The 27,543-nt window shown below is 41.4% G+C and overlaps 1 protein-coding gene across 51 annotated transcripts in view; it reads left to right on the forward strand.

Moving 5' to 3' along the window:
- The first annotated feature begins 631 nt into the window (after positions 1-631).
- SLMAP (sarcolemma associated protein) overlaps positions 632-27,543 on the forward strand; it is a 179,009-nt gene continuing 152,097 nt past the window's right edge. For 28 of the 51 annotated variants that reach the window (XM_077990428.1, XM_015130567.3, XM_077990448.1 and 25 more), the window contains exons 1-2: positions 632-665; positions 871-2,147. In XM_077990428.1, the coding sequence (XP_077846554.1) occupies positions 1,950-2,147 (198 nt within the window). In that variant the 5' untranslated portion in view covers positions 632-665; positions 871-1,949. 51 annotated transcript variants of the gene reach the window in all.

Genomic DNA, 27,543 nt, shown 5'->3' on the forward strand with positions numbered 1-27,543 from the left:
AAAATCCGCGCGGGAGTCCTGGGGCACATTAATAGGTTCAGTGAGGACTGTCATTCGAAACGGAATGCGGGAACTAAGATTTTTTTGTTTTTCCGGGAAGAAAACACAACGAGTTTAGCAGAGGGGAGGATGGTCCTTCTGTTAGGTGCACAAATCCTAAGACTTGAGGGAATTTGACTGCTCACACTTAAGACAGCTGCGGGTGACTGTGTTGCCCACAGCTAAGATGGCTGCTGATGACCATCCCCTTTGGCTGGGTCTATTCTTTTGCTCGCTAGTATTTTCATTGAGAATTAAAGAGAATAAAATTTAGTAAAAGTTGGCACCTCCTTGCTAAGTAGATAAAATAAGAAAGTGGTACTGTTTGTTTAGAAAACCTTCTACCGCGCAAATTGTTCTTTCCCTTAACCAAAATGGTCGTTAAGGTTGTCCCGAGGTTTGAAGCTTCCAGCCCTTAACTAAGATGGCGCCTGGAGGCCTGTTAAAAATTAGCTTGCCCTTTTTTCTGCCCTCTACCAACACGGCTTCCGTGGCTTCGTTCACGTGACATTCCTGGACTACGGCGCGGGAGAGGGGGTAGGAGGGCCCTTGAAGGGTGCGCGTTCCCGTGGCGGTGCACCGGGTAGGTTTCAGTCAGAGTCACTATGGCGGCCGGCGCTGGCAAGGTAAGCTGAGGCGGCGGTGGCGGCTAAGGAGGTAGCACCCGTCGTGGCGTCCTGGCTCCAAATCTTCGCAGCCTCCTTGCGGAGAGGTCGGCGGAGGTAGTGCCTAGCGGTGGGGGCTGGCGGGGGTCTGGCTGGAGGAGCCGAGGGCTGAGGCTGGCGGGCTGAGGCGCCTGACGGCCGTTTGTTTTGATATTTTCCCCACCAGGTCGGAAAGTTTCCTGCCTCGTCGGGCGCAGCTTGAGCTTGCCCCATCGGCCGCGATCGGTGGAGGCTGCGGCGGACCCAGCCCGGGGCCTCCAGGCCTCTCCCCAACCTCCGGGCCAGTCTCCCTCCCCCACCTTCTCGTCCGCCGGGAGCTGCGGCTGCCGTCCCTGAGATGCGACCCTCGCGGGGGCGACCCTGAGGGGAGGCGGCCCATGTGCTGAGCGGCGGACAGGAGCCCAGGCGTCCGGGGACCAACTTCCTGCCGCCTGGGAACCCGCGCCTCCCGGTGTCGCGCCTCGCTCGGTCAGCACCGGCCTGCGGAGCCGGGTCCCCGCCCTGGTCGCGGGGACGCTCACCAGGTGCCCGGGAGTCCCGACTCGGCTACTGCCCGCGCCCTGCCGGCCTCCACGCCTCGCGCGGAGGACCTCAGCCACCGCCGCCTCGGATCGTGCCAGGCCGGGGACCGCGTCCCCCTTCCCGGGGCGGCCTCCGCGCAGCAGGGGCGATGCAGACTGTCCCGCCGGCCGTCTAGAGCCTCTACACTGCGGGCAAGGACGGGCGGTGACTGCCCAGAGGTGCCCGGCCACACCTTCCTTCGGCCCAAAAGGACTTTCCTGGCCGCGCCGAACCGACCCTTCCTTCATGCTGCAGTGCTGCAACGTTTCCGCCACCGAGGGGGAAAAGCGGCCGCGATCTCAAACCAAACACAAGAATTGGCGTGTGACTCATCTGCTTGGATACCTCCAGTCCCCAAACTGTGTTCCAGGAGTTTTCTTGGCGGAAGCTGCCCGATGTTTGAGCCTTTTCTTCCCAGAGAAGAAGATGGACTGAAAGCTGCCAGTTGGGGACTTTTTGTGATCAGGGCGCTGCTGGGTTTTAGAGGAGGTGATGGGGCTTGCGCTGGCTTGTCTTCCCACCCAAGTGAAGAGTTGATGTTCACTGGTTATGCTTAGACAATGTGCAGTTTGTGTTAATTTAAAATTTTGGGTGGGATAGGGGGATAGGCTTGTGAAGGGCAGTCCGGATCCAGAGGAACTCCTCTTTGTTCCTGGTAGGAGAGACACCCCCAGTCTATCCTCGATGCCGTCAGCCTTGGCCATCTTCACTTGCCGCCCGAACTCGCACCCGTTTCAGGAGCGTCATGTCTACCTGGACGAGCCCATCAAAATCGGCCGCTCAGTGGCCCGCTGTCGACCAGCGCAGAATAATGCCACTTTTGATTGCAAAGTGCTGTCAAGGAACCACGCTCTCGTCTGGTTTGATCACAAGACGGGCAAGGTAATGTCACCACGTTGTCCAGCGGCATTGTTTAACAAACTTGTTTCCCCCGCTTTGCCCTTTCTGAGAGGCCTAATGTATGCAGGATCCCAGGGTTTGCATCCAGAAGAGGCTTTGCGCAAAGCCACGAAACAACTGTTTGGGTGCCTGGTTCTAGTGGAAATTTGATTGAGGTGGTTGAATGGAAAACAGAGAAGGTATTGTAATTAAAAGCCTCAGGAAGTCTATGGCATCTTGATAACGGGGTCATTCCCAGTGAAATACCAAACTAGATAGTGAAACTTGGCGTCTTGCTTTCAGTCTGCTTGGAAAGGTGAATTCACAGTTCAGCGCTTTATTAAGCAAGCAGGAGTTGTCAGAGCAATTCGGGGAATCTGTGGCCATTATTATCCCAGGGCTCAAGTGTCTTAGTAGTGAAATGTAGTTAACACATAGCTTTAGGTGAGTTCAGATCAGGACCTTTCTAGTAAGGACAATTGCTGGTATAAACCTAAGATTTTTGAAAGGTTTGATACATACTTGCTCTTGAAGGAATAATTTGCAATAATCAAAGCTAATTTAATTAAGCATGAACAATTGTAACTTTATATATTTTCAGAGTGTTTTTTACAAGTTGGAGAACATACACATACTGCGTTTGAAAATCACTTTTTGATGTTCCCTGCAGCACTTATTAAGTACTTAGTGCATTCTTACAGAGGTGCTATTCAAAAGTTAGTGTTAGGAAATAAACTTATTTTCTGAAATTATACCCTATTCTGTCAATTATAGCATTACTTAAATGTGATGGGATGAATTCAGTGCTTTTCATTTTAAGCGTAATCAATTTAGTATTTTTATGTTAGTATCGTAAGTTACTATACACGTATGTGCTTTTAAGAAATGAAAGAAATTAAGATCCTTTCCATTTTTAAAAACTGTTTATTTATGTTTATGGATAGTATACTAAAGAGCTCATCTTTGTGCCTAAACCTCAGGTTTTTAGCTGAGCTACTGAATCAGTTCCAACTTTAAGTTATGTAAGACTAATAGGACTGTCTCAGGTTTCACCTCCTGACTTTTTGCCCCTTCTTTCTGAGTTAAATAATTAAATCTTTCTTAAAGGAAGAACTTAAGTCTTCAAGAATATGTTTTGAAATGAAAGAAACCTGAGCCTTAAAAGGAAGAGAAAAAAATGATACTTCGGCAGCTACTGATTTAAGGAATTATTTTGTAAATTATTTTTTGAAGAAAGGAGGAAAAGATTGTCCAAGTGCTGTGTGCTGCATAATATCTATACTTTATTCTACGTGTAGGAGTGTAGGATGAGAACTGAAGAATATGTTAACTTTTCTGTATAACACCAGATCGTCATTTACCTGTGGAGCAGACCCTTCCTCCCTACCCCCAAGCTGAACGTAGGGTGCCTAATTTTTTTTGAGACAGATTTTTGCTCTTGTCACCCAGGCTGGAGTGCAGTGGTGCTATCTCAGCTCACTGCAACCTCTGCCTCCCAGGTTCAAGTGATTCTCCTGCCTCAGCCTCCCAAGTAACTGGGATTACAGGTACATGCCACCACGCCCGGCTACTTTTGTATTTTTAATAGAGACAGGGTTTCACCGTGTTGGCCAGGCGGTCTCGAACTCCTGACCTCAGTTGATTCGCCTGCCTCAGCCTCCCAAAGTGCTGGGATTACAGGCGTGAGCCACCGCACCTGGCCCTCATAATTCTTTAAAATGAATATTCATAGAGCTCATTTTTCCAGCAGTTCAATTTAAATATCAGTTTACTACTAAGTAGTGCCTTAACTCAACCAGCTTTTACATTTTTGCCATTTTATGTTCTTGGGCAACAGGTCTAAACTAATTAGACAACAGGTTTGCTCACGGTACATACTCTGCAAACGCACTTTGATTAAACACTCAAAGGGAACTCTCATTTTTTGTTTTACTTATTTGAAAAATACTGATTTCATGCACAGTGCTTTCCATGGCCGTAATAAAACTCTCACAATAGGTTATTTTGAGATAACTAAGAATAGATCAATAGTGACTGTTTCATGAATTGAGATGACATGTTAATATTTGTTCTTTTTTTTTTTTTGAGATGAAGTCCTACTCTGTTACTCAGGCTAGAGTGCAGTGGCGCAACCTCAGTTCACTGCAACCTCTGCCTCCTGGGTTCAAGCAATTCTCGTGTCTTAGCCTCCTGGGTAGCTGGAATTACAGGCACGTACCATCATGCCCGGCTAATTTTTGTATTCTTAGTAGATACTGGGTTTCACCACGTTGGCCAGGGTGGTCTTGAATGCCTGACCTCAAGTGATCCACCCTCCTCGGCCTCCCAAAGTGCGGCCAACGTGCCTGGCCATGAAATTTGTTCTTCAGAAAAACTTATCTTTGAAGGGTAGATATGGCTTATTTCTACCATTTTCACTTTTTTCCCTCTTCTGCTTTATTAGCTAAAATAACACGCAGGCTATGAGACCACTACTTTAGATATAGATGTAATTATTGATTATTATACCACTTAATCTAGTTACAGCAGATACTCTGTCAGATCTTACCATGTCATTGAATTGCTTTAGGAATTAACTATTTAAAGTTTTGGTTTGGACAGATAGTAGGTTTTATTTGAGCATCTATTATGTGCCAGACACTGTGAGGGACACAGTTCCAAAGAAAACCCACAACATGACCAAATAGTTCTTGTATGAAATGTGCATTGTCTGTAGTCCCAGCTACTCGGGATGCCGAGGCACGAGGGTTGCTTGAGCCCAGGAGTTCGAAGTTTCAGTACTGGGATTATGCCACTGCACTCCAGCCTGGGCATTAAAGCAAGACCCTGTCTCTTAAAAAAAAAAAAAGAAAGAAAGAAAGAATCCCTTCAGGCAAGGAGTTTTGCTCTTGTTGCCCAGGCTGGAGTGCAATGATGCGATCTTGACTCACTACAACCTCTCCCTCCTGGGTTCAAGTGATTCTCCTGCCTCAGCTTCCCCAGTAGCTGGGATTACAGGCATGTGCCACCACGCCTGGCTAATTTTGTATTTTTAGTAGAGACAGGGTTTCTCCATGTTGGTCAGGCTGGTCTTGAACTCCCAACCTCAGGTGATCCACCCACCTCGGCCTCCCAAAGTGCTGGGATTATAGGTATGAGCCACCGCGCCCAGCCAGGTTTTTTTTTTTTTTTCCCCCAAAACATCTGGGGATGATAATGGTACCTATTATTGGTTTGAGAATTGAGGTAATTATATAAATCACTTAGCACCCTGTCCCTGGCTCTTACTAAGCACCCAGTACTTACCAGAGAGGGTGTTTAGTGGGGAAGAGGGAACTATTTAGACAACACTTTGCAATTTGCTATAGTGCTATGGAGTCTTAGGAAGGTAATGAGAAATTATTTTCTTTAATGTGATAGCATATATAGAAGAAATTTTTTTTTTTTTGGATACGTGGCTCTGTTGCCCAGGCTGGAGTGCAGTGGTGCAGTCTCGACTTACTGCAACCTATGCCTTCTGGATTCAAGGGATTCTTCTGCCTCAGCTTCTCAAGCAGCTGGGATTACAGGCATTCATCACCAGGCCCAGCTAATTTTTGTGTTTTTGGTGGAGACAGGGTTTCACCATGTTGGCCAGGCTGGTCTCAAACTCCTGACCCCAGGTGATCCACTTGCCTCGGCCTCCCAAAGTGCTAGGATTACAGGCATGAGCCACTGCGCTTGGCCAGATGAAATTTTTTAAATTGATGTAGTTGATAACTTTGTGCAAATTGGCAATTTAACTGGGAGGTCGAAAATTGGGGTAATATGTGCTTTGGATGACTTTCACTTTGTGGTGACTGATGCATTCTGCATTGTCCATTATGGGAGGCTCTTTAAAAGTTGGAAGAAATAGGTTGGGCATGGTGGCTCATGCCTGTAATCCAGCACTTGGGGAGGCTGAGGTGGACGGATCACGAGGTTGGGAGATTGAGATCATCCTGGCTAACACGGTGAAATCCCGTCTCTATGAAAAATACAAAAAATTAGCTGGGCGTGGTAGCATGTGCCTGTAATCCCAGCTACTTGGTAAGGCTGAGGCAGGAGAATTGCTTGAACCTGGGAGGTGGAGGTTGCAGTGAGCCAAGATCGCGCCACTGCACTCCAGTCTGGGTGACAGAGCGAGACTCCATCTCAAAAAAAAAAAAAAAAAAAAAGTTGGAAGAAATAATAAACACTTGAAACTTTATGATTATTCAAATGATACATGTTCATTTTAGAATATCTGCAAAATGTAGGCAGGTGGAAATCTAAGTGACACTTTTTAATGCTAAGCTCATGGAATATCTTATTGTATAATACTTAAATCTGCATGTTGAAGGGTGACAGGTTTGGCACAAGGCAGTTTCATAATCTTTCCCAAATCATCTTCTCAGTAATGTAGCAGTTGGATATTGCCTTGCTTGGATGCTGGCCCTATATATTATCCTCCATCCTTTTTGGAAGTCACGCTCTTCAAATTAGATGGCAGATAGTAGAATGTTTTTTTTTTTTTTTTGAGTCAGAGTCTTGCCCTATCTCCCAGGCTGGAGTGCAGTGGCGCAATCTCGGCTCACCACGACCTCTCCCTCCTGTGTTCAAGTGATTCTCCTGCCTCAACTTCCCGTGTAGCTGGGATTACAGGCATAAGCCACCATGCCCGGCTAATTTTTTGTATTTTTAGTAGAGACAGGGTTTCACCATTTGGCCACGCTGGTCTTGAACTCCTGACCTCAGGTGATCCACCCGCCTCGGCCTCCCAAAGTGCTAGGATTACAAGCCTGAGCCACAGTGCCCAGCCTAGAATGGTTATCAATCCCTCTGTTGATTCAAGGCACCATTGAGCAAGCAAATCTACCCATATAGTGGTTACGTAGAAGGGATAGTGAGTGGACTCTTCTCTTGTGATTTGGATGGCCCTATTTGATTTGAGGCTTTGGGGTACTGGTGACATGCTAGTGGTTGACATAGCAGTCTAGTTCCAGTCTCATTGAAGTTTACTTACTAGTGGTAGTAGTTGTCTACTTCTAGTCTCACTTTTAATTTAAACTTAGTGCATTTTTTTTTTTTTTTTGAGACGGAGTCTCGCTCTGTCACTCAGGCTGGAGTGCAATGGTGTGATCTCGGCTCACTGCAACCTCTGCCTCCTGGGTTCAAGCAGTTCTCCTGTCTCAGCCTCCTGAGTAGCTGGGATTATAGGCACACACCACCATGCCCAGCTACTTTTTTGTATTTTAGTAGAGATGGAGTTTCACCATGTTGCATAAGCTGGTCTCGAACTCCTGAGCTTAGGCAATCCACTCGCCTTGGCCTCCCAAAGTGTTAGGATTACAGGTGTGAGCCACCGCGCCTGGCCTAGTGTATCTTTTTGAGCACCTGTTCTATCATGATTTGTTTGAGTGAAGGACATAGTGGTAGAGGGGGAGAAAATGACACAAACTGGTAAGAATTTATTTCTTCTTTTTAGGAACTTTTACACTGGATAGAGAAGGTGACTGCACTTTGAAAATAGTTGAGATAGGTGATATTATATAAGTTTCAATGGCAAAAGAGTGATGACATTTGACTTTAAAATTAGGGGTGGGTAGATAAGAAAAGGTGTTTTTGTTGTTGTTTTTATTTTTTTGTGGGGATGAGGATGGAATAAAACAAAAGCAGATAATTTTGAATGAGCTTTGCATTTTCCAAATGCTGAGGAAACTCACTTTGTTGGATTAGAGAGTTCTTTGAAGAGTAGCCAAGGGTGAACATCTGTTCTGTGTGATGTTCTTATTTGTGCCTCGTCTTTGTAATTAATTTTCACACTCTGGAAGACAGGAACGTTTTCCTACTATCTTGTATAAAGTAGTTGTTGAATAAATGAAGCTGACTGGATAGTGTGGTGCCAGGTTGTGAAGTGCCTTGTTTACCAAGCTAAGGATGTAGACCCTTGGGTTATGGAAGGCCTAGGAGAGTTCTGAGCAGAGCACTGACATACCAAACCCCTATTTAATAAAGAGTGGGCCTGGTGCAGTGGCCCACGCCTGTAATCCCAGCACTTTGGGAGGCCGAGGTGGATGGATCACCTGAGGTCAGGAGTTTGAGACCAGCCTGGCCAACATGGTGAAACCCCATCTTTACTAAAAATACAAAAACTAGCCAAGTGTGGTGGCATGAACCTGTAATCCCAGCTACTTGGGAGGCTGAGGCAGGATAATCACTTGAACCCAGGAAGGAGAGGTTGCAGTGAGCAGAGATTGCATCTTTGCATTCCAGCCTGGGCAACAGAGCGAGACTCCGTCTCAAAAAAAAAAAAAAAAAAAAAGAGTGATACAATAGTGATACAATAGCGTATGTAGAGTTGCCTGGAACAAGGAAAAATGAGTAACAGCTTAACTAACACTCTTGTACTAACTGTATACTGGGCCCTGTTCTAAGTGCTTTACATGTTAACTTATTTAATCCTCAAGTAACTCTTTGAGGTGCTTGTTTTTTCCACATTAACTTGTGGGGAAATTGAGGCACAGAGAGATCTTGGTCAAGTTCACAAAGCTATTAAATGGTAGAATTGAGATTTAAATTCAAGCTCATAACCACTGTGCTATTCTAAGGCTTTGTAATACTTTAGATATGATGTGAAAGCATAGACCAGGTTAACAGTAGGAATGAAAATGATTAAATGCCAGAAAAGAAAAAAAGATAAGAGTATTAAATTAACTTGCACATTAGGACTTTGGCAAAGAGCAAGGTCCTATGTGAACTGAAGATTTTAGGGAAAGTTTAATGGATGAAACAGTTTCATGGAAGAATGCAATTTAAACTAGACCTTAGGACTTTTAAAAAGAGGAAGAATGGGCCGGGCGCGGTGGCTCAAGCCTGTAATCCCAGCACTTTGGGAGGCCGAGACGGGCGGATCACAAGGTCAGGAGATCGAGACCAGCCTGGCTAATACGGTGAAACCCCATCTCTACTAAAAAAATACAAAAAACTAGCCGGGTGAGGTGGCGGGCGCCTGTAGTCCCAGCTACTCTGGAGGCTGAGGCAGGAGAATGGCGTAGACCCGGGAGGCGGAGCTTGCAGTGAGCTGAGATGCGGCCACTGCACTCCAGCCTGGGCGACAGAGCGAGACTCTGTCTCAAAAAAAAAAAAAAAAGAGGAAGAATGGCCAGAAACAGTGGCAAATGCCTGTAATCTCAGCGACTTGGGAGGCTGAGTCTGGAAGAGTGCTTGAGGCTAGGAGTTTAAGGCTGTAGTATGCCCAAATTGCACCTGTGAAAATTCACTGCACTCCAGCCTGGGCATCATAGCAATAATTTGTCTCTAAAAAAAAAAAAAAAGTTCAAAAATTTGTATTTGCCAGGGGTGCATCAGGTCTGTAGCCCCACCTACTTGGGAGGATGAGACAGGAGGATCACTTAGGCCAGGAGTTCAAGGCTATAGTGCACTATGATTGCTCTAGCCTGGGTGACATAGTGAGACCCATCTTAAAAAAAAGGAAGTGGGATTAGGGGATAGATTGTAGTTAGAGTCAGTCTGGGAAAGGAGTTTTGGGTGGGAGGAAGAAGCAGGGATGATATATGGCATGTTCCAAGGACATTGCAAGAAAGTCATTGTGAAGAGCCTGCTGAATTTGACCACCAAGATTGTTTCTTCTTTTTTCCTCCACACATCTAAACATGACCACAAAGATCCTAGCCTCAGCTTTTGGGAGAATGGTAGGTCATACATTCTTTTATTTTTTGTTTGTTTGTATGTTCATTTTAACAGAAGTTTTTTGTTGACAGAAGTATAAAGGTCATTAAGGGGTGCTGGTGTTTGTGAGAAAGCCTTTTACTTGACAAGTTGTATTTAAGACACGTAATGTGAACATGTATAGAAAGCCAGATTGTATATTTAAAGCACGTGTTCATTTCCTTCTATATTACTTTTCATACTAGTGGGAAATTGATAAAATATTTTATCTGTGATTTCAAGTTGTTAAAAATATTGATGGTGTATATACTTAAAGCATTTTTTTTTCCCCAGTTAGTTCTTTGACATTACTCCTTAGGTTAAATTCACTCTTTGCCCTTTTAGGCTCCTGTCTGGTTTTCTGTTTTTTTTTTTTGTTTTTTTTTTTGTTTTTTTTTTGAGACGGAGTCTCACTGTATTGCCCAGGCTGGAGTGCAGTGGCGGGGTCTTGGCTTGCTGTAAGCTCCGTCTCCCGGGTTCACGCCATTCTCCTGCCTGAGCCTCCCAAGTAGCTGGGACTACAGGCACCCGCCACCACGCCTTGCTAATTTTTTTTTTTTTTTTTGTATTTTTAGTAGAGATGGGATTTCACTATGTTGGCCAGGCTGGTCTCGAACTCCTGACCTCGTGATCTGCCCGCCTCGGCCTCCCAAAGTTCTGGGATTACAGGCATGAGCCACTGCGCCCAGCCTAGCTGTCGGGTTTTCTTAAGTGATATTTCTGCTAGAGCTTAGTATTTATTCTTTTTGGTAAGTAGGGAAGAGAATGTCATTTAGAGTTTTAAGTGAAAAGATTGTGATGTTAACTCTTAATGTATGTCAGTTACTTGATAGTTACTTGAATCAAGAAAAATGATAGCATTTATTAGCAGCTGAAACGTTCTAAGTTTACAGTCCAGACTCTTTCCTCTTGTCGGGTACATGCTTCTCTTACTGCTACTCTATAGATAGATAAATAGTTTACACCTTTGCTTAAAAATCTTTGACGTCTCATTAATTTTTACCATTAAAATCTATATCGTATTTTCTTTTTTTCCAGCTCTCTCTTTTATTACTGTTTTTTTCTTCACCCCAAACTTTGTGTACTAGCTGTATGACAGTGTTCACTGTTCCTAGAACAAGTGCCTTTTTTTTTTACTGTTTTGTCTTCTAGAATGACCTCTTCTCGTCATTCCTTAAGGCTCAATTCCAATGTGAAACCGTCCCTGACCCTCTTTAACTGAAGAATTAATTGCTTCTTCCTCTGTACTTCCATTTAACTTTGTGTATAATTTCTTTATTTTTTTTTTTTTTAATTTTTAAATTTTTTATTTTTGAGACAGGGTCACCCAGTGCAGTGGTGCGATCTTGGCTTACTGCAGCCTCCACCTCATGGGTTCAAGCAGTTCTCCTGCCTCAGCCTCCCAAGTAGCTGGGATTACAGGCACCCACCACCATACCTGGCTAATTTTTGTATTTTTAGTAGAGACAGAGTTTCACCATGTTACCCAGGCTGATCTCGAACTCCTGGCCTCAAGCAATCCACCTGCCTCAGCCTCCCAAAGTGCTAAGATTACAGGTGTGAGCCACTGCACCGGCCTGTATGTAATTTCATTATGGGACATAAACAACAAAATAACTGTGATGCAAATATACTATTGTCCCATCAGATGTGAACTCTTGAGAACAAGAGAATAGGCACTACATACATGTTTGAATGAGCGAAATGTGAACAATGTAGCGGTCTGTATTTCTGCAAACCTGTGCAGTGTTCGAGGGCAAAAAGTCATTCAAGTTAGTTCTTAATTGGAGATCATGGACTCAATTATCAATATGTAGTCTTTGTATAAGTCATTATTTATTGAGAACTTGCAGTTTGCAAAACATTTTGCTAAGTGTTTTTGGATTGTAGATAATCTTGTGATTGATGATATTAAATTATGTATATGAACTATTACATTTTCACACAAAATAATTTTAAAAGGTTTTAAAATAATCAGAGTGCTTTCTTGTTTCATTTGGTCTATATAATATTCTTAGAAGTTAAGTAAAACAGCTGCAGTCTAGCTCCCTTTTGTCCAAAAAGAGTTTGATGTTTAGAGGTTATTTGTACAAGATCGTCTAGTAGTAACTATGGGAGTTTTTTCCCTCCTGAAATAAAAGCCAACTATTAGACATTTATTCTGAACTATCTTCTTAGGAACTGACGCAATTATTATGAAAATCTGTCTTTTGCGCTTGCTTGCTCTCTTGAAAGGTAATCTAAGCTATTGCTTTTTGATGTATAACCAAAACTTGTCATATTACAGACTTTCAGAGACCGAAATAACTCAAGTTAATTATTTCTCTGAGTCAGCTAATATTTTTTAAAACTTACCTCTACTATTCCTAGCAATAAAATATTGTTTCTTGGGCTTGCATTCTGGCAAACTGATTTGGCTTTGGGTATATATGCAAATGAATGAAATAGCCTTGGAAAAGCTTGTTTGGCCATGTATATTTTTCATACTTTATAAGAGAGTAGCTGACAAATGTAAAGAAAAAAAGGAAAGCTTATATAGGCACTTGAAAATACGGACGTGTTTGGTAATTAGTACTGTATCTTTTGTCAAATATACAATTTTTGGGTTGGATTTTAAATTTAAGCATGTAGAAGCTGTGTGTTAAGATTTTCTCAATACTTTCAGACTTACAGTTTTATTTATATATATAACTACTGATTTATTCTAGATGAGCCAAGCAGAAATGACTTTCCAATATAGACTTTCAAGCTTTTCTTATTTTTTACTTATACAAATAACAGGAATATATTCTCATAAGAAGTCAAGCAGGCTGGGTGTGGTGGCTCACACCTGTAATCCTAGCACTTTGGGAGGCTGAGGCAGGAGAATTGCTTGAGGCCAGGAGTTCAAGTTCAGCCTGGGCAACTGTTTATATGAAATGTGTAGAATAGGTAAATTCATAGAAACAAAGATTGGTGGTTTCTAGGGGCTAAGGGTAATTAGGAATGTGATGGTTAATTTTATGTCAGTGTGACTAGGCTGTGGTATCAGTTTTTCGCTTGACCAATTTTTGGTCAAACACCAACCTGATATTGCTGTGAAAGTATTTCTTAGATGTGACTAACATTTATACCATTAGACTTTGAGTAAAGTATATTACCCTCCATAATGTGGCTGGGCCTCTCTAATCAGTTGAAGGCCTTAAGAAAAAAGACTGAGGTCCCCCTGAAGTTAGGAATTTTGCCCTCACAAAGCTGTTGGACTCAAGACTACACAACAACTCTTCCTTGAATCCCTAGTCTAATGATCTGCCCTACCGATTTCATACTTGCCAGCACCCCCAACCCCAGTTGCGTGAGCCAATTCCACTAAATAAATCTCTCTATATAAATATACATTTGATCGGTCCTGTTTTTCTAGAGCCTTGACTAATATAGGAGATGACTGCCAAATGGGTCAAATCCTTTTTGGGATGATGAAAATGTAAAATTGTGGTGATGGTTGCACAACTCTGAATTGTATACTTAAATTGGCAATTGTAAGGTGTTTGAATTATATCTCAAAAAAGGATTTATTTATTTATTTTTTTTAAGATGGAGTCTCGCTCTGTCGCCCAGGCTGGAGTGCAGTGGCGCGATCTCAGCTCACTGCAAGCTCCGCCTCCCGGGTTCACGCCATTCTCCTGCCTCAGCCTCCCAAGTAGCTGGGACTATAGGCGCCTGCCAGCGCACAGCTAATTTTTTGTATTTTTAGTAGAGATGGGGTTTCACCATATTAGCCAGGATGGTCTTGATCTCCTGACCTCATGATCCACCCACCTCGGCCTCCCAAAGTGCTGGGATTACAGGCGTGAGCCACCGCGCCCAGCCGTATTTTTTTTTTAAGACACAGGGTCTCACTATGTTGCCTGGCTGGTCTCAAAGTCCTAGGCTCAAGCAACCCTCCCACCTCAGGCTCCCAAAGTGTTAGAATTACAGGGTGAGCTACCACACCTAGGCCCAAAAGGAATGTTAAATGAAGTAATAGCTTAATGAAAGCAGCCTAGGGTATAGAAAGTAGAAGAGAGTGAGTATTCAAGGTAGGTAGGATTAACAGAGCAGCTTTTGAAGTACCATATAGTTTGATTTTTCTCCCTACTTCCTTATTGTGAATGTCTTACTCTTGGTCGGACCTTTGTTTTAACAAATGTAGTATATAGATAGTATGTTTCCAATTTTGAAATATTTGTTTCTAGGCACAATTTTGATATTTTTGAGAAGTTGTAGTGCCAGAGTATTAATGTGAGAATTGAGAGAAATGGTTAAGATAGAGTTTAAAAGTCTCAATCTGCACCTCAATCAGTTCAGCATAAGATTAATTTTACTTACCAAGGAATCTTTGATGTATGTAGGCACATACATAGAAGCAGTAAAGTGTTAGAATGAACAGTACTAGTTTGATTAGAAGAAAGTATTCATTTGAATTGTAGCTGAACTTAAACTGGGGCCATTATGCTTTCTTAGTCTTTAGTATCTGAGTGTCTCATTCTTGCAGTGCAGTGTGGTGTCCAGTACATAGTCCTGGAAAAATACAATTACGATACAGATAAGTCAAACAATAGTAGCATCTGTGAATCATTGTTTCCAGGGAGCTAAGAGAGTGATGTATTCCTTCCCCCAGGATTGGGGGCAGAAAATGTGGGAGGAAAGAAGAGGGCTTCACAGAGAAAGTTGTTTTTAGGCCACTGTTTGAAGAGTGAGTAGGGCTTTGCTAGCTGGATAAAAAAGAGCAGTGCGTTCTAGCTGGAAGCATATGTTTAAGGCAGAAAAGCCTGAAAGAGAATGATGTATTCTGGGAATGTAAATCCAGAAGTTGACAAAATTGGGGGGAAGAAAATAGAGCTGCTATCAGTTCTTTGGGGGTAGTCGAGCACTGCAGGCAGATGCCTTAAGGGAGGCAATGTAGTTAAAGATTTTGGAGTTGGACTACTGGTGTTGGAATCCTGGCTCCATTGCTTGCCAGATATGTGACCTTGGGGAGTCTGTGTGTTTTCAGTTTTCCTTATATGTAAAAGGAGGCTAATAATGGTATTTACTTCATGGGACTTTTATAAACATTTAATGAGAATTGTAAAGCACTTAGCAGAACACCTGGCACAGGATAGGCAGTCAATAGCTTGTGGCTATTAGAATTTTTCTTTCTTTTTTGGTTGGTGTGTTTGTATAGTAATACCAGTTGAATATTCCTTATCAAAAATGCTTGAGATCAGCAGTTTTTGGATTCCAGATTTTTTAGGATTTTGGAATATTTGCATTATACTTACCAGTTGACCATCCCTAATTCAAAAATCTGTAATCAGTTCGCTTCAAAATTCAGAACTTTTTGAGTACTGACATGGTACTCAAAGGAAATGCTCATCAGAACATTTCAGATTTCAAATTTCAAATTTTCAGATTTGGGTTGCTGAACCTGTATTACTTATGCAAACTCCTCTATGCTGCTGCTGCTCCTCCCCTTCCCCTTCCCTCCCCTCCCGTCCCTTCTCCTCCCCTCTCCTCTCCTCTCTTCTCTTTCTCCTCCTCCTTTGTGAGAGAGAGAGAGAGAGACAGAGAGAGTCTTACTCTGTCACCCAAGCTGGAGTGCAGTGGTGGATCACAGCTCATTACAGCCTCAACCCCACCCTGCCCGGGCTCAAGCAATCTCCCCTCCTCAGCCTCCCAAGTATCTGGGACCACAGGTGTGTGCCACCATGCCTGGCTAACTTTAAACTTTTTTATAGAGATGGAATCTTGCCATGGTGCCCAGGCTGGTCTCAAACTCCTGGGCTCAAGCAATCCCCCTGCCTTGCCTTCCCAAAGTGTTGGGATTACAGGCATGAGCCACTGTACCTGGCCTTTTTCTTCTTTTTTTTTTAGGCAGGGTCTTGTTCTGTTGCCCAGGCTGGAGTACAGTAGTGTGGTCACAGCTAATTGCAACCTTGAACTCTTGAGAACTCAAATGATCCCCCGACCCTTGGCCTCCCAGACTGCCAGGATTATAGGCGTGACCCACTGTACCTGGCCTTATTTTCTGTAAATATGCTTTTTCATTGTTGAAAAAGTTTTCTTTTTTGAATATATCTTTTGAGTTCCCTAAACCAATTAATTTTTTTTGGAATGTGTGAAATTTTTTTGAATATGTTAAAGAAATCATCTGTTAGGCCGGGCGCGGTGGCTCAAGCCTGTAATCCCAGCACTTTGGGAGGCCGAGACGGGCGGATCACGAGGTCAGGAGATCGAGACCATCCTGGCTAATATGGTGAAACCCCGTCTCTACTAAAAATACAAAAAAAAAACTAGCCGGGCGAGGTGGTGGGCGCCTGTAGTCCCAGCTACTCGGGAGGCTGAGGCAGGAGAATGGCGTAAACCCGGGAGGCGGAGCTTGCAGTGAGCTGAGATCCGGCCACTGCACTCCAGCCTGGGCGACAAAGCGAGACTCCGTCTCAAAAAAAAAAAAAAAAAAAAAAAAAGAAATCATCTGTTAATGCATGTTATCCACTTCTACTAAGTTTGTATAGTTTCCCTGTTAAAAGCAATAAATCAGTGGTATACTTGGTCCGCCTTACCTGAAGATTCAAAATTAAAGGAGTTGAGTAAGTTACAAGAATCTAGTCAGTCAGTTAGGAAAAATATAAATGAACCTATAATGCTCTATCAGGCACCATAGAGCGTGGTGAAATTACAATGTTACTTCGGTCTTCAAGAAGCTTCTAGTTTAATTGGAAAGCTAAAGCTAACTCCCATAAAGAATTAAGGAAGAATTAAGGCACTATGTGATCAAGATTGAGAAGGCTTGTTTGTCATGTAAGGGGGACTTGAATTGGACCCTGAAGATTTAGGGTAGAGAATAACAGGTGTCCTTGGTGTATATGTCCTTGGTGTATAAAGGTCTGTATTGAAAGGCATTCCCCAGAGGAACAGTCAGGAGGCAGTTGAGTCTGGAAGAACAGTTTATCAGTTGAGGTTTTAGTTATATGCCACAGACATTGTCGATAGCTGATTTAAGAAGAGTAGCAGTATATTGAAAGGGGATTGGGTTGTTTTCAGAATCCTTGAAAGGCTGGGATCCAGTTTGGAAACTGATGCTGGAGTCACAACCAAAATCATGCCACAGAAGTGGCATTGTGCAGACATGGCCGCTGCATTCCTTGAGCACTTATACCTCAGCTTAAAATGTTGACATTTGATACTGGATGATGCCTTTAGCACTGTTGTTATTGCTGCTTCTGGAAAGTGGATGCTGATGCTTCTGCTCTGCCACCAGAGAAATCTACCATCATGTTTCTTTTTTTTATTTTTTATTTCTTTTTTGAGACAGAATTTCACTCTTGTTGTCCAGGCTGGAGTGCAATGGCACGATCTTGGCCCACTGCAACCTTTGCCTCCTGGGTTCAGTTGATTCTCCTGCTTCAGCCTCCCGAGTAGCTGAGATTACAGGCATGCGCCACCACGCCTGGTTCATTTTGTATTTTTGGTAGAGACAGGGTTTCTCCATGTTAGTCAGGCTGGTCTCAAACTCCCGACCTTAGGTGATCCACCTGCCTTGGCCTCCCAAAGTGCTGGGATTACAGGTGTGAGCCACCACGCCCAGCCTACCATCATGTTTCTTTGTGGCACTAACTCCTGATGTAAAGTGCTAAGCTTGTATATTTGGTTGAGCCTAGGTACATGACCATGACTTAGCTTCAAAGGAAGCTATAAATGACAGCATGTGTCATTTCAGCTTTTAGTAGGGGGTAGGCTTTGCCTCCCACCAAGTTGGATATTTATCCAGTAATAACCAGGGGGTTCAGATGCCAGCATCCAAGAAAATGACCAGTGTTTCCTCCAAGTTGAGTTTGTATGTTAAGGAGCCCTATTACTGGATTACCACGAGATGGTTTAGACTAAATGACAGAGTTGAACCTGAGTTAGACTGCATTTCAGGTAGGCGGTGGAGATAAGTCCTCAACATCAGTGTCATCAATAGGTTCTTGGAAACTGTGACACTAAGCCACATCATGTACTATATGCTGTAGGAACTTAATTCTTGTTTATATTAATTAGCCTATTGTAAAATTGGTAAAATCGGTTTCTTTATACGTTTTGTCATTTTACTTAAAATCACAGTTTCCAAAAACCTATCCATGACTATGTTAAGTGAGGACTTTCTGTACAAGGTTGATGGGACCATAGGGCAAAAACCTTTAGGAAATCAAGGCATAAACTTTGGGAGCTAAGAATCTTGGAGTTGCAACTGTGGGGAAAGCAGTGCCTCCACTTAATTCATCTCGATAAACCAATAACTAAACTAGTATGTTATGAAACACCTGTCTGCTTTAGCATTCTGACTTCGTATTAGAGTGATTGTAAAATGATAAAGATTGGTTTTGTAGGTATAGTGAGCAGACAAGATTTGAAGATTCCAAAGTATTAATATAATTTCTTATTTTCTTTTATTTTTAAAAACTACCTACATATTTGAAAATAGGATGTTTCTTATTTTCAAGATTATTTTTCTCTTGGCATATTAAAAGATTGTACTTGTGTGCATTTTTTAAGGTATATTGTTTTGTTCATCATTTAACATTCTGCAGTAAGCTCATTTAAATACTATTTCTGATATTGCCAGAAGTATAGATTTAATACTTTGAATAAAACAAGAAGTTAAAAGGATTATGATGAAAATATTGTATGTAATTGTCCAAGCGAAAGGTAGGTATTAAATGATAGAAACTACTTCAGAACTTCAGTATGAAGTATATTTTAAAACATAACACCTATGTAGTAGTACTAGTCTTTTTTTTTTTTTTTTTTTTTTTTTGAGACACTCTTGTTGCCTAGGCTGGAGTGCAATGGTGCGATCTCAGCTTACTGCAACCTTCGCCTCTCAGGTTCAAGCGATTCTCCTGCCTCAGTCTCCCGAGTAACTGGGATTACAGGCACGCACCACCATGCCCAGCTAATTTTTTGTATTTTTAGTAGAGACGGGGTTTCACCATGGCCAGGCTGGTCTTGAACTCCTGACCTCAGGTGATCCGCCTGCCTCAGCCTCCCAGAGTGCTGGGATTACAGGTGTGAGCCACCGCGCCCAGCTAGTAGTACTAGTCTTACCATTTTAAACTGATACTCTACACTGAGGTTTATTTATAATTGCCAGTTGTGTGGAGGCAGAGTTTTAAGATGAGCAGCAGTTAAATTTATTGGTTTTAATAGTTTTTTTACCCACTTCCCTGATTTAAGAACTGTATTAAAATTTTATCCTTTATTTTATCTGCAGCTATTTTGGAAGCTGATATAAAAATAGGTAAACTTTTTGAATAATGTGTGAAAAAATGATTAAAACGTACTTTCAAACGTTAGGTGTTACTATTATTATGAAACTTAGTTGTTACTGCTTTCTCCTTTCACTAATCTTTATTATTACTACTTTGTCATAGTGGTATGTAGTCTTAGGTGCACAAAGGAAATTACAGACTTTAATAGACAATTATTATTATTATTATTATTATTATTATGTTTGAGATGGAGTCTTACTCTGTCACCCAGGCTGGAGTCCAGTGGCATGATCTTGGCTCACTGCAACCTCTGCTTCCTGGGTTCAAGCAATTCTCTGGCCTCAGCCTCCCGAGTAGCGGGGATTACAGGCATACACCACCACACCCGGCTAATTTTTGTATTTTTAGTAGAGATGGGGGTTTCACCATGTTGGCCAGGCTGGTCTCGAACTCCTGACCTTATGATCCACCCGCCTCGGCCTCCCAAAGTCTGGGATTACAGGTGTGAGCCACCGCGCCCGGCCAGTAGACAATATTTTTAACATGGCTGCCTTGTTGTAGGTCTGCTGATTGTGTTTTTTATATATAAGCATTAATATGTATTCATATATATACTTAAATGCAGAATTAAACATTTTGTATATAAAAGTGTTTACTTCTGATATTTAAGTCCTGCTGCCAAAATATTATTCCTCAAACCAAATATTTGGAGTGTTGGTATCCGAATGTTGGGGTTGGATAAGAAAATTTTTATTTTTCAAGTTCAGCCACTTTAAAAATACTTGTGGCTGGGCCAGGTAGTGGCTCATGCCTGTAATTCCAACATTTTGGAAGGCTGAGGCAGGAGGATTACTTGAGCCCAGGAGTTCAATACCAGCCTGAGCAACAAAGTGAAACCCAGTTGGTACAAAAAAAAAAAAAAAAAAAGAGCTGAGCGTGGTGGTATACGCCTGTAGTCCCAGCTGCTTGAGGGAGGCTTAGCGCAGAAGATAGCTTGAGCCTGGGAGTTGGGGGCTGCAGTGAGCTGTGATCGCGCCACTGCACTCCAGCCTGGGAGACAGAACAAGACCCTATCTCAAAAAAAAATATTGTTATTATTGTTGAGACGGAGTGTCACTCTTGTTGCCCAGGCTAGAGTGCAGTGGCTCAGTCTTGACTCGCTGCAACCTCTGCCTCCTGGGTTCAAGCGATCTCTTGCCTGAGCCTCTCAAGTAGCTGGGATTGCAGGTGCCCACCACCACACCCGGCTACTTTTTGTATTTTTAGTAGAGATGGGGCTTTACAGTGTTGGCCAGGCTAGTCTCAAACTCCTGACCTCAGGTGATCCAACCACCACGGCCTCCCAAAGTGTTGGGATTATAGGCGTGAGCCACCATGCCCGGCCAATTTTTTTAATTTAATAATTTAAAAACATTAAATAGACTTGTGGAAAAGGATACTCATTCTCCTTTCTGGGATCAATGCCATAGTTTCAGTTTTATGACTGTGCTACTTTGGTAATAGTAGCAGTTAGTTGTTATTCAACTCACTTAACCTTTCTTTACTTTTGAACTTTGAATTTTCTGGTTGTCTTTGTAGTTGGTTGGGCTGGGTAAATCTTAAGTTATTAAGTGATGCAGGCACAGAAAATGAAATTTTATATAATGTTTATACATTTAACATTGTTACCTTCATTATATTTCCCATTTCTGTTGCTTTCACCTTAGAGTTTTGTACTAATTCAGACTTTGTGGTTCTTATCTGTTGGCTCTTTTAAGTGTGGATATGTTTTAGGCAAGTTCTATGGATTTTTGTTTTATTCTAAATCAGAATTGAATAATAGATCAAGTAAGTGATAGTTTAATGCTTTCTTTATGAAATTTTACCGATTGCCACAATTCTCCCTGATTTGTCCCTTCTCTCTCTCTCTTTTTTTTTTTTGAGATGGAATTTCACTCTTGTTGCCCAGGTTGGAGTGCAGTGGCGCAATCTTGGCTCACTGCTACCTCTACCTCCTGGGTTCAAGTGATTCTCCAGCCTCAGCCTCCCAAGTAGCTGGGATTACAGGTGGGTGCCACCACTCCCGGCTAATTTTTTGTATTTAGTAGAGACAGGGTTTCACCATATTGGTCAGGCTGTCTTGAACTCCTGACCTCAGGTGATCCACCTGCCTCGGCCTCCCGAAGAGCTGGGATTACAGGTGTGAGCCACTGTGCCCCGCCTGATTTGTTTATTCTCTTAATATTTTGAACTTTGATCATGTTTAACCCTTCACTTAACCCTTAATTATGTATTGTTCTGAGTAAGTTCTTTGATTATTATGGCCCTAATTAGCTTAAAATCTCCTTAAAAGCAACTGTGATAGACTATGCTACCTTGTAGCCCTACAGTATAGGTATAATGCCTATCGTATAGTAGATGGTTAAAAAAAATTATTGCCAACACAATACCTTTCTCCAAAGAAATTATGGAAGTACTAGCATAAGAAATTTGACTTTTAAAAAAAAAACCTCTTAGAAGAATATATAGGGTAACATCCTTATGACCTTGAATTCAGGGAGGCTATAATAAGTAATTTACAAGAAGCATACATTGAGGGAAAAGAGTAATACATTCAAATAGTCCCAGCTACTCGGGAGGCTGAGGCAGGAGAATGGCGTAAACCTGGGAGGCGGAGCTTGCAGTGAGCTGAGATCCGGCCACTGCACTCCAGCCTGGGTGACAGAGCAAGACTCCGTCTCAAAAAAAAAAAAAAAAAAAAAAATTAATTTTATTCATTGGAAGATAGAATAGCCAGGCACAGTGGCACTTGCTTTGTAGTCCCAGCTACTTGGGGGCTAAGACAGGAGGACTGCTTGAGCCCAGGAGTTTGAAGCTGTAATGTACTTTGATGATGCCTGTGAATCACCACTGTACTCCAGCCTAGGCAGCTTAAAAAAAAAAAAAAAGAAAAGAAAAAAACTCAGAAGAAAAAAATTGGCAAACATATTTGTAATACATATCACTTGCGAAAGGTTAGTATTCAGAAAATAGAAATAAGTTGTTTAAATAAAAGACAACCCAACAGAAAAGAAACAGTCAAAAGACACGCATAAGAATTTCACCGAAAAAATAAGATGCGGCAATAAACAAATGCTCAACTTTCAACATAAGTGAGGAACTGTAAACTTAAACCATGAGATGCCGTTTCTACTCAATTAAAAACTTGGAATAATATCAACTGTGAATGATACTGTGGGCAGTAGCAACTCTCTTACTCCGTTGTTGATATGATGAATTTCATTGATTGATTTTTGAATGTTAAGCCAAGTTTGCATTCCTGAGATAAACTATACTTGGTTGTGATGTATTGTCCCTTTTATATATTGCTGGATTTGATTTGCTTATATTTTGTTAAGGATTTTTGCATCTCTGTTCATGAAGTATTCATCTTAAATGCTTGTGAGAATTTACCAGATGAAGCCATCTGGGCCTATTTATGTTTTGTGGAAATTTGTAAACTATAAGTTCAATTTCTTTAATAGAAGCAGAGCTTTTCCAGTCATCTATTTTTTCTTGAGTTAACTTTGATATTTTGTATCTTTCAAGAAATTTGTCTGTTTCATCTAAGTTCTTGACTTTATTATTATAAAATTATTCATATTACCTTGTTATTTTAGTATCTATAGAATCTGTGGTGCTGTGTTGTCACCTCTCTTATTCTCAATATTGGTAATTTGTGGCTTTTTTTTTCCATTACACTTTGGCTAGAGGTTTGTTAACATTATTGTTCTTCTTAAAGAATCAGGGGTTTTTTGGGTAGATTTTTTCTATTATTTTTCTGTTTTCTATTTCATGAATTTTTGTTCTTTATTATTTCCTTATTTCTTCTTGCTTTGTGTTTAATTTCCTCCTCTTTTTCTAGTTTCTCTTTTCTTTCTTTCTTTCTTTTTTTTTTGGGGGGGGGGACCAGGCCTTGCTGTGTTGTCATTCAGGCTGGAGTGTAGTGGCGCAATCATCGCTCACCATAGCCTCAAACTCTTGGGCTCACGCAGTCTTCCCTTCCTCAGCCTCCTGAGTAGCTAGTACTACAGGTGCATGCCACCATGCCTGGCTAATTTTAAAATCTGTGGTAGAGATAGGGTCTCTGTATGTTGCCCAGGCTGTCTAGTTTCTCAAATTAGAATCTTAGGTAATTGAGTTAAGTCCTTCTTCTCTTCTAATAAATCGTGTAATGTTATAACCATTTTGACAAACAGTGCGACATAGTTATAATGCTAAATTTCTGTATATCTATTGACCCAGCAGTTCTTCTCCTAGGTATATACTCTAGGAAAATTTTTTTATATCTTTGCCAGGAGACATGTTCAAGCATGTTTATAGTAGGATTTTTCATAATGGCAAACATCCAAATGTTCATTGACAGGAACATATAAATACTTCTGTTAAATTATGCTGTGGAATACAGTATTGAACATGAATGAACAATAGCTGCATATATCAATGCAGATCAATCTCAGAAATGTTGAATAAAAAGAGCAAGGTGCAAAAGAATACTTACACTGTGATGTCATTTAAGATAAAATTTGAAAAATCAGTTGGACGCAGTGGCTCACACTTGTATTCTCAGCATTTTGGGAGGCTGAGGCAGGTGGATTGCTTGAGCCCAGGAGTTCAAGACCAGCCTGGGTACCATGGCAAAGCTCCATCTCTACAAAATATACAAAAAATTAGCCAACCATGCTGATGTGGGCCTGTTTTCCCAGCTACTCAGGAGGCTGAGGTGGGAGGATTGCTTGAGCCCAGGAAGTTGAGGCTGCAGTGAATTGAGATCGCTGCACTGCACTCCAGCCTGGGCAACAGAGTGAGACCCTGTTTCAAATAATAATAATAAAAATAAAAAAGAAAAATCACTATACTTACTGATATATCTGTTTTGCTATATATATATAGTAATAGAATGATAAACATATCCTTGTGGGAGAGGCAGAGTTAGTAAAAAAATAGCTAAATTTCTATATTACATGCTGCAAGATGTTTCAACTACTTTATAAATGAATACTTATTTGATTCTCATAATCAAGTACTTCTGTGATGCAGGCACAATTTTTATTCTCATTTGTAAATAAAGAAGCATAGAAATCTTAACTTCCTAAAGTTATACCACTAATAAGTGGTAGACCTTATAATCAAATCCAAGCAACTGTGGCTCGAGTCTGACTCTGAATGACGAAGCCATAGTGCTTGCCATGATGGAAGGGGCAGGAAGTTTCTCAAGCCGGCAGTTGGGTACATAGACTTTTTTTTTTTATTGTTTCATTCGTATTTATATGCTTATATTTATGTTTATATTTAACTTAATTAAAATTTTAAAAGAGAAATAAAAAAAGTTAAGCCACCTGAGAAGGAATGTAAGAACATAACCTCCCTAACTATATTTACATTCTAAATGAACACTATTAATGTTTCCTTTTTTTTTTTAATCACACTGCCCTGCCCCTCCCTTCTTTTTTTTTTTTTTCTTTTTTTTTCTTTTGAGACAGGGGCACCACCATACCCAGCTAATTTTTGTGTTTTGTAGAAACAAGGTCTTGCTAGGTTGCCTAGGCTGGTCTCCAACTCCGGGACCCAAGCGATCTGCCTGCCTTGGCCTCCCAAAGTGCCAGGTTTGCAGGCATGAACCACCGTGCCCAGCCTCAACACTATTAATTTTCTATAACATATTTCCTAGATAATACTAATAAAGCATGAAATATTAAAACTTGGATAGGTGAGGTGTTATTAATCTTATATATCTTGACCTGGGTGGTGGTTACAATGGTGTGTTCATCTATTGGTGATTCATCAAGCTGTACACTTTTGATTTATTCAATTCTTTTTAGGTATTTCAACTTAAATAATTTTTTTTTTTTTTTTTTTGAGACAGGGTCTTGCTTTATTGCACAGGCTAGAACTCAGCGGCACTATCTCTGCTCACTGCAGCCTTGATTTCTTGGGCTGCAGCGATCTTCCTACCTAGGTCTTCCTCATGGCTGGGACTGTAGGTGCGCACCACTATTCTTGGCTAATTTCTATTATTATTATTTTTTTTTAGAGACAGGGTCTCGCTATGTTGCCTAGGCTGGTCTTGAACTCCTGAGCTCAAGTGATCTACCTACCTTGGACTCCCAAAGTACTGGGATTACAGGTGTGAGCCACCTTGCCCAGTAAAATTCTTTAAAGATAGAATAAGATATATACATACACATATATATACCTATGTACATGCATATATACACACACATGTATATACACATATATAAAAAAGAATAAGGTATACAAAAAAATTAGAAAAAATAAATTAGCCAGGCATGGTGGTACGTGCCTGTAGCCCCAGCTGCTTGAGCCTAGGAGTTTGAGACTGTAGCGAGCTATGATTGCACCACTGCATTCCAGCCTGGGCAACAGAGTGAGACCCCATATCAAAAAAAAAAAAAGGACTAAAAAATATTAGATAAGATTTTCTTAAATTCCAAAGGTTTCTTATTGCAGTTATATTATGTATGTATTTGTTGGGATGATTAAAGGGGTATAAAATAGGTTATAAAATGAATGGCTGGCTTTTTGAGATGTTACTTCATTGAAAAGGCTATAAAAAGAATAAGGAAGCTGTTTATATACTGATATGGGAGATTTTCTAAGATATAAATTATTAGGTTAATAAAAGAACAAACAGGAGACATCACCATGTGTATAATAATCTACCTTTCTTGTAAAGGAGAGAAAAATAAGAATCTATGTTTGTTATTTGTTTATGCCTAAAGAAACTCTGAAGGAGGCATAAGAAATTAGTAGCTGCGGTTATCTGGGAGTGTAGTGGGGGTGGAGACCGTGTTGATAAGAAATAGGGATGGCAGGAAGTCTTTTCACTGTATTTACCATTGTAGTTCTTTTTAAACCATGTAACTGTACAACCTATTCTAAGTAAATAAATATTGACTGATTTATTTTTTTATTTTTTTATTTTTTTGAGATGGAGTTTCACTCCGTCGTCCAGGCTGGAGTGCAGTGGCGCAATTTCAGCTCACTGCAACCTCCGCCTCCCAGGTTCAAGCAATTCTCCTTCCTCAGCCTCCCAAGTAGCTGGGATTATAGGCATGCACCACAACAGCCGGCTAATTTTTGTGTTTTTACTAGAGGTAGGGTTTCACCATATTGGCCAGGCTGGTCTCGAATTCGTGACCTCAAGTGACTGCCCACATCAGCCTTCCAAAGTGTTGGGATTACAGGTGTGAGCTTTGATTTTTAAAAGAATGCATGTTTAGCATATCTGTTAGGTAAATTCAGATTTATGCTGTTTTATTTTGGGACTTACATTTGATTATTTGTTGGATATAGAATATTTCCATTTTTATGAGATTTGGTCATATAATCTCTTGAAATAGAGAAATTTGGGGGATACTGTATCATTATAAGGGCTTATGTTCAAAGAGGATTTTTTCAGTTAAATCCCCCAAATCTTTCCAGCATCTCCCCTTTTCCAGGACCATTTTAATTATTTTTAAAATTACTTTTTGCTCTTTTGGATGTTGTGCATTTTTAGGCAGAAGTTTCCTTTTAATGAGATGTTAATAATGACCTTATATTTAAACAGTTTTAGAATTAAAAAGGTGTTTTGTTACTGTGACAGAGCTTTCTGATTTCATTTAGTTAAAAGGTAGGAAAAGCCAATGTTTAGGTGGCCAAACTTTCCTTTTCTTCTTCTTGATTGAGACAGGGTCTTACTCTGTCACCTAGGCTGGAGTGCAGTGGCATGATCTGGGCTCACTACAACTTCTGCCTCCTGGGCTCAAGTGATCCTCACAACTCATCCTCCCAAGTATCTGGGACTACAGGTGTGCACCACCATGCCTGGCTAATTTTTTGTGGTTTTTTGTAAAGATGGGTTTCACCGTATTGTCCAGGCTGGTCTCAAATTCCTGGGCTCAAGCAGTCTGTCCACCTTGGCCTTCCAAAGTGCTGGGATTATAGGCATGAGCCACAATGCCCAGTCCTGAATGGATTTTTGTCATTATCTTAGGAGTGGGTTAGTATTGTATGAGTGGGCTTGTTATAAAAGTGAGCTTGGCCCCCTCTTGCCCTCTCCCTGTCTCATGCTCTCCTATCTTTCCACGTTCTGCCGGGGGTGCTGCAACAAGAAGGCCCTCACTAGATGATGGCACCTTGATACAGAACTTCTTAGCTCCCAGAACCTGTGAGAAATAAATTTCTTTTCTTTATGAATTACCCAAATCTGTGATATTCTGGTATAGCAGCACAAAATGGACTGAGACAGAAAACTGCTACCAAGAAGCAGGGGTGTTGCTGTAACAAATACGTGAAAATGTTGAAGCAGCTTTGGAACTGGGTAATGGGTAGAGAAGAATTTGGAGGAACAGGCTAGAAAAAGCCAAAATAAGGGTGATTCTGGTGACAGCTCCGAAGAAGGAGAGACATGTATC

Source organism: Macaca mulatta, chromosome 2 (assembly GCF_049350105.2).
Source record: "Macaca mulatta isolate MMU2019108-1 chromosome 2, T2T-MMU8v2.0, whole genome shotgun sequence".
NCBI classification, from domain to species: domain Eukaryota; kingdom Metazoa; phylum Chordata; class Mammalia; order Primates; family Cercopithecidae; genus Macaca; species Macaca mulatta.